This window comes from Scleropages formosus, chromosome 9 (genome assembly GCF_900964775.1).
Source record: "Scleropages formosus chromosome 9, fSclFor1.1, whole genome shotgun sequence".
Lineage (NCBI taxonomy): Eukaryota > Metazoa > Chordata > Actinopteri > Osteoglossiformes > Osteoglossidae > Scleropages > Scleropages formosus.
The window spans coordinates 7587169-7594266 of NC_041814.1; the positions used below are offsets into that span (position 1 = coordinate 7587169).

The 7098-nt window shown below is 47.7% G+C and overlaps 1 protein-coding gene across 6 annotated transcripts in view; it reads left to right on the forward strand.

Moving 5' to 3' along the window:
* Positions 1–6878, forward strand: part of LOC108930567 (guanine nucleotide-binding protein G(I)/G(S)/G(O) subunit gamma-7) — a 71949-nt gene extending 65071 nt beyond the window's left edge. For all 6 annotated transcript variants that reach the window (XM_029254739.1, XM_029254737.1, XM_029254736.1 and 3 more), the window contains 2 exons: positions 3613–3741; positions 4626–6878. In XM_029254739.1, coding sequence (XP_029110572.1) covers positions 3661–3741; positions 4626–4751 — 207 coding nt within the window. In that variant the 5' untranslated portion in view covers positions 3613–3660 and the 3' untranslated portion in view covers positions 4752–6878. The remainder of the gene's footprint in view (positions 1–3612; positions 3742–4625) is intronic.
* The last annotated feature ends 220 nt before the right edge of the window (positions 6879–7098 follow it).

A 7098-nucleotide genomic window follows, 5' to 3' on the forward strand; every position in this document is an offset into this window, starting at 1 on the left:
GTGTGTGTATAGAGTCATCTACAGATTGACAAGGTTTTGTTCTTCGCTATCCTAACAGTAAAGGTACCACCCGGCGAACCGGAGCAAACCCCAGACTGACGAATGAAACTTTCCATTTTTTTTGGAGACAGTTTTTAAAAACGATTGTAGGATTACAGATAAGGGTTCGATCGATTCGTAAATATGTTTGCGTGTAAAGGGCTTTGCTGTTGCGGGTTTGTTGTATCATGGGTTGTTTACGCTCCTCCGTGTGTGTGTGCTTGCAGTGTTTTGGTGCTCGGGGCAGTCGGTCTGGGGTGCGTTTCTGCTTTTCGTCACCTGTCATGTGGTGCAGGGGCTCAGCGTTATGTGACAGACATTGCGCCTGCCTTGAGTCATAAGTCCGGATTATGATCGCTGTTCAGCATAAACAAGGTGTTTACCCGCGAGAGGGAAGGGAAAAAAGGGCAACAAAGGCATGATGTTGGCACGGTTAGAAGGGGGGGGAGGCAGCGGGTACGGCTCCTGATCCCACCCACACTTTCCTTTTCCGAAACGCGGGAATCTCCCTCCCGGGCGCGCAGCTGTCACTTGAGTTACGAGAAGCGGTTTAATTAATTAGGGCAATCGCTTAAGTCCCAAACCCATGGCACAGAGCCCCGCCTGCAGGAAGGAACTCCGCGTCTGGACATCGTGAGCCGTGAACCGAAGGCACTTTTTTTCAATACCGCTATTTCTTGTACGTGCTATCAGCAGACAAAGGGCAGCGGAGTCTTATGCACAAAACTGCATATAGAGCTTTATGTAGTTTTTCCAAAGCAGATGAGAATGTATTTTTGGATGTTTTCAGATACAGTTAAATTTAAAAAGTAAACATGCGTGCTTTTTTTTTTTTTTTTTCTTTTTTAACAGCTGCTATGAATATGTAATGGATGTCAAAGCATGGTTGAATGCAGAAGTGTTCGCAGGGTGCCTCCGTTTTCAGTTTGGGAACAGAAGCAGCGGAGCGTTGGCCCACTTACGCACAAATAGGGCACAGACGAGCCAATCCCCTCCCTGCGGTGCTCTGTGAGCCTGAGGCTGACCCCGCACCGGCTCGGTGTCGACGGCGTCAGCTCTCCGTACGAATTAACAGGAAAGGACGAGCGTCCCTGCACTCCTCTGTGAGGGAAATGCATAAGGCCTGTAGGGATGGAGACTGTTCTTGCCTCCTTATGCATTTCTTGTCCTTAACTCGTTGTGTGTCGCAAGGAGAACGACTGACTTTGTGGTCGATCGTGTACCCCGACCTCAGGCTCACGTGCACGCATGCACGCTGCAGCAGGGGTGCAACTCCTGGCACGCCTGCTCTTCTCAGACCTCCGCAGCTGGACGGAGCGGCCGTGATTTCCTCGCGCGTGGACAGCGAGGCCGAGAGGATTGCGGATGGCTCCCGAGCATTGTTCGGGCTCGCATCGCTCTCTGAGCGGGGAGCGGGGCGCTGCCTCGCTCGAAAGGAGGACCCTGGATTTGCGGAACGTGGCAGCAGCCGTTCCGAGCAGGCAGGCAGACAGACAAGAACGCGTTCCAAGGAACAAGGTGCAACTTTAATCCCTTTGTGGAGATCTCTTCCAGGCAGGCTTCTTAGCGGCGACGAGGTCCCACTCGCAAATCATCCCCCCCCTCCCCCGCTCTGAGCTGTTAGGAGCCTTGTTAGCTCTCCTCGAGCACCTGATTCAGCCCCAGTGACCTACATGGGAAAGCAGGGAGATGAGGTTCTCAGTGTCTGAGAGCGTTTGCTCCGCGCGGTGGACCACACGCACCTGCTGCACACAGTTGGGGTGTGGGTCATGAGGGTCTTGTCATGGCAAGAGGCTGTGAGACTGGAGAAGGAAAGGTGTTTCTCCAACAAAGGTCAAATAGATTGGTCTCTAACCAAACTGGTTCCATTTGTGGACTGGTGGAGAAATGGGGGGGGGGGGGGGGGTGCGATGGAGCAGCAGGTTTGGCCAGGCCCTGCTCTCTGGTGGGTGGGTCTGGGGTTTGAGTCCCACTTGGGGTGCCTTGTGGTGGACTGGCGTCCCGTCCTGGGTGTGTCCCCTCCCCCTCCAACCTTGCGCCCTGTGTTGCCGGGTTGGGCTCCGGCTCGCCGCGACCCTGCTCAAGACGAGCGCTTTCAGTCTCTGTGTGTGTGTGTGTGTGTGTGTGTGTGTGTGTGTGTGTGTGTGGAGAAATGGTAATTATTGTAGTAATAAGTAACGGATAGTGATTGACGTTTAATCTGAACTTTGTGGCAATTTCTTGCCGACGCATAATTACAGTGCAAGTATATTGTAGGGCCCTTAGACGTACTCTACCACCTTTTGTTCACGTCTCTAATTTGAAGTGAGTTACGTGCCTCTCGCGGGAAAACGCTGTCCGCGGCAAAAAATCCGAGCCCCGTCAGCTCCCTCACATGTGTAGCGAGGCGGGTCTTTGCCGATCGGGAGCGTGTCCCCTGCAGCTTTTAGTCACGCTTCCCGATCTAATAAAAACAGGACGGAGTGCGATGCGGGAACTCTGCAGAGGCTTCCCGCGCAGCCGCTCTGCGTAGATCTCAGACATCACCTCACCCCAGCCGCCCAGACGCAGCCCTTACTCATCCTCACTTTCTTCGCCGGCTCCAGATGTTCTTTTGAACTTGCCGGCACTTTTTCGCACGAGTGGCACGCGTGCCATTGCGAGCCTAGATGTCTTTGCCCCTATGTGCCAGTTCCTGTCTTACTAACCTCTCATTTCCTAGCATGGATGTGGGGAACATCTTTGTCTCATACAGCTTTGTTTCAGTCAATGGGTTTGTATGAATTCTTTCCTCCGAAATCAGAATGAAGCAGCTCAAGCTTTTCGATGCGGCGCTGTGCCGTAAAGCGCTTTCCGTCTCTATCTGCCGCGGAGGGGGCTGATCTTTCCAGCTGAATCGCGTGTGCACACCGTCGCTCCTCGTTGCCGTTTGCTCGCTTCGCCCTCGGCTTTGCGAGAGCAGGTTGGTTTGACTTGTTGCCATGTATCGTGCACTACGTACAATTAGAGCCCCGTGAGGCTTTGTTTCCAGCGGGTGCAGGCTACAGTGTTATAATGTGCTCATTGTGTGCATGTGTGGAAATGTTTGGGGCTTTTTATAGCCTTCGGAGTCAAGTTACAGTTAGATCCATACAATGACATCTTCACAGAGTTATAGTCCTTCCCAGGACAACAGCAAAATGAAGTGCTCGGAAGGACAGCCGTGTCAAATTAATTTTTTTTTTTTTTTTTTTTTTTTTTTTTTTCTTTCAGCTGTTCGTATTTTTCGCTTGTTGTTTTCTTGCCTTTTTTTTTTTTTTTTTTTTGGTGCCGATTTCAAATGCAGACCGTTTAACTTCTGACATCGCTTATCAAGTGATTTCAGATACTGAAGGCCGTCACAAGTTTTTAATTGCCCTCTGCTATTTTTGTCATCTTGCGCTCCATTCTCAGTCCCCACTCCATAGGGATGGACATTCATTCATCTGCCTGGCCTCAATATGATGGTCAGCAGTGCTACCAAAAACAGAGCTGTGCCATTATTTTTGGCATTTCATATCATCAGCCTCTGTTCCTTTCTCTGACTCATTTTTTTTTTTCCCCCCCCGTCTGCAGTGTTTTTGTTTTCCTCTTTCGCATCGCTCAGCAAGCTGATGGCCAAGAATGTCGACGACTAACAACATAGCACAGGCCCGGAAACTGGTGGAGCAGCTGCGGATCGAGGCAGGGATTGAGCGCATCAAGGTATATTGTGTTCCTCTGTGTCACTCTCCAGGTGAGACCCCCCCCCTTCCTCCAATGTGCCCGAGAGAGCATCACACAACGTGCGCGTAACTGCTCAGTTAGCACCGCTGTAAGCTGGCAAATACCTCTGTATGCTGTCTGTATTTTTCATGTAGGATTGCACTCTGAGTTACACTCATGGTCTGTTTTCTGTCTGCCTGCTCTGTTTTACATTTACATTTATTTATTTAGCAGATGGGGGTGCGGTGGTGCAGTGGGTTGGACCGGGTCCTGCTCTCCAGTGGGTCTGGGGTTCAAGTCCCACTCGGGGTGCCTTGCAACAGACTGGCATCCTGTCCTGGGTGTGTCCCCTCCCCCTCCGGCCTTACGCCCTGTGGTGCTGGGTTAGGCTCCAGCTCCCCGCAACCCCATATGGGACAAGCGGTTCAGACTGTCTGTGTGTGTGTATTTAGCAGATGCTTTTCTCCAAAGCAATTTCCAACGAACTCTATGTAGTGTTATCAGCCCACACACCTTATTCACCATGGTGATGTACACTGCTAGATACACTACTTACAATGGGTCCATATATCAGTGGAACACACACTCTCTCTGTCACTCGCACTATGGATGAGCTTGAACAGCATGTCTTTGGACTGTGGGAGGAAACCCATGCAAACTTCACACAGACTGAGTGGGGATCGAACCCACATCCTTTCACACCACCCAGGCGTTGAGACAGCAGCGCTGCTTGCTGTGCCGCCGTGCTGCCCAGAGAGTAAGAGTTTTCACTCTCTCTTTCCATATGTTATCCTCTGACTTTGTGCTTTGTCTCTCCTCTCCTCCTCTGGCCCACCTTGTCTTCTCCTCCTTTACCTTCTGATCTTGTGTGTCTCCTTCGTTAGGTGTCAAAGGCGGCAGCCGACCTGATGAACTACTGTGAGCAGCACGCCCGCAGCGACCCTCTGCTCGTGGGAGTCCCAGCTTCGGAGAATCCCTTTAAGGACAAAAAACCTTGCATCATCCTATAGCTTCGTGGCCAAATTGCCTCGGCCCCACCCCCCCCACTTGCCCCACACCTTCTTGCTCTACTTACCTTTCCTTTCCCCCAGTGGCTGTCTAGCACGAGGGACTGGACGCAACTAGTCAAACATTACCTTTGGATTAAAACCTAGAGCATTCAGTCCACTGAAGAACCCAAAATTTTAGAGGGACGCAGAGAACATGACTCGTGTCTGTACTGACCCCCTGCTTCACCCTCAGACGGGTGGATGTATATATATGTGTCAATATATGCATATATATATAAAAAGTGATATCTATGTATATATCCATAAAGTGAGAGATAAATGGATGTAGTGCCGGGGGATCAGAATTGAAAGGATCACTTTTTTGTATCTGGTGACGGCATGTTAAAATAGAATGTGGAGATTATTAGGACAAAAGTAGTCCCTAAGAGACGAGGTTTGCATTGAAGCTCCATTCAATGTATAGTTCAGCATGTCGTAGACAGTGATGTGTGGAATATGCGTCTGTTGTTTAGAGGTACGCTTTTCCTGCTAGTTCTTTTCCATTTCTATCCAAAGAAATAAAACAAAAGTGTTGTCATTTCCAATGTGAACTCAACGGACTTTTAAAAAGTGACAGCGTTAACCCGAAAAGATGCCATTAAACATTTCCTAATTTTTGTTGTATTTTTATTAATCATGTTCTGTAGTTGCAAAAACCTAACCATGTAGTCAGTTTATTAAATGACAGTGAATGTCATTAATAGTGTCAGTAATGTAAACAGGGGTCGAATATGCTGTGTATTAATCATCTAGTCCTACAACTTCACATTACGGCTGGATTCAACAGAACAGTGGTAGGAAATACTGGGACATCTGTTGCATTATTACACTAAGACAAATGGAAATGTTTTCTTCATACCTACTTATATGAGCCTAAAATTGTGTCTGTTGCTTACCACAGTATCTTCGCATAGCATTTGCAAACTTCGAGCGTAATGAATCGAGAGTAAATTGTTAGGGACGTATCCTGTCCTAATGCCATGCCGAGTGCCAGCTTGTCACCAGGCCAACACTTGGTACCTGTAAAAGCCTTTCCTTGGAAATGTGGTGCAGTGATTTACTTTTTACTACTCCTTCACGCTGCCATTTCTGTTGCCAAGAAGAATTTGCTTGATAAGGAGGCTTTACTATGAGTGGCAAGTATTTCTTAATTTGCAAAGAATGAACGTTCAAAGTAACCAGGAGTCATATGGTCTGTGCTTTTAATTATCTGAGCGGAGTATTTGAATTATATTAGTTTCTCGGGTATATTCAGCCTTAGTCCTTCCCCCAAGGTGGTAGTTCAGTGTATTGGCATTATTCTCATCGACAGTATTCAAAATAAAGTTAAAAGCCGAAAACTGAGGAGAGGAAACCCAGTATTTCTAATGTGTCTCGCATGCTGTAATGATCGAAGTGGAGATTATCCTTATCATATTTTTTTGGGAATTGTGCCAATACAAACTTGGATGAAACACAACTATGACACAAGTCATGAAAAGAATATATGGAAATTTTCATTGTTGTGCTGGGTGGAACAAAGCAGGCGTTGGCCCAGCTGACGGCAGAAGTGTGCGCAGATTAGGGGAGGAGTACTGTTGGAATAAATGGGTTGTGCACAGTTTTGTCTGTAGTAGCGACCTTATTGTAGCAACAGGGGAACCGGCACTACCCAGAGCTCCAGTTCAATCAAGGGGCCCCTCACTTCTGAAATCTTCGGTATTTGTTCCTGGTTATGCCTTCTGTCTTTATTTTGAGACTAAAATTGGTCTGCGAAACAACATATGATCAATTTTAAAGCAAAAAAAAAGGGTTATTTGTAGACATACTTATTGTCACATCTAGAAGTCAAGATGACTGTAGGTTTTGTTTGTTTACTTTACTTTCCTTATAGAGCTGGTTTTCAGGTCTGGTTGCTGACTGTACGATGCTTTCCACAGGTGCAGGAGGAGCCACCTTGAGAAAGTACTGCTGGATTGCTTTTCACTGCTTCATCTCGTTGCATGTCCTCTTCTATGTAACATACTAAATGTATAGGAAAGGATGACAGCCAGTGAATTGCTTTGCCTTTTCATTATAAATTTTTTTTTTTTTTTTTTTTTTTTTTTTTGGTTTGTTGTTGTGGGTTACATTTTTTAAAATTTGCATTCTTTTGCTTTTTTAAATGAATCGGGGTTGGAGCGGTGCAACGACTATAGTACAATCGGGCGAACGGCATCACGTGAACTTGCAGGAACGCAGCGGTTCAGTCGTGCGGGGCCTGCTGGTCATCAATGATCCTGCATGTTTTGGGTGGCGCGGTATGTTTGCGGTGTATTTAGCACTTGAG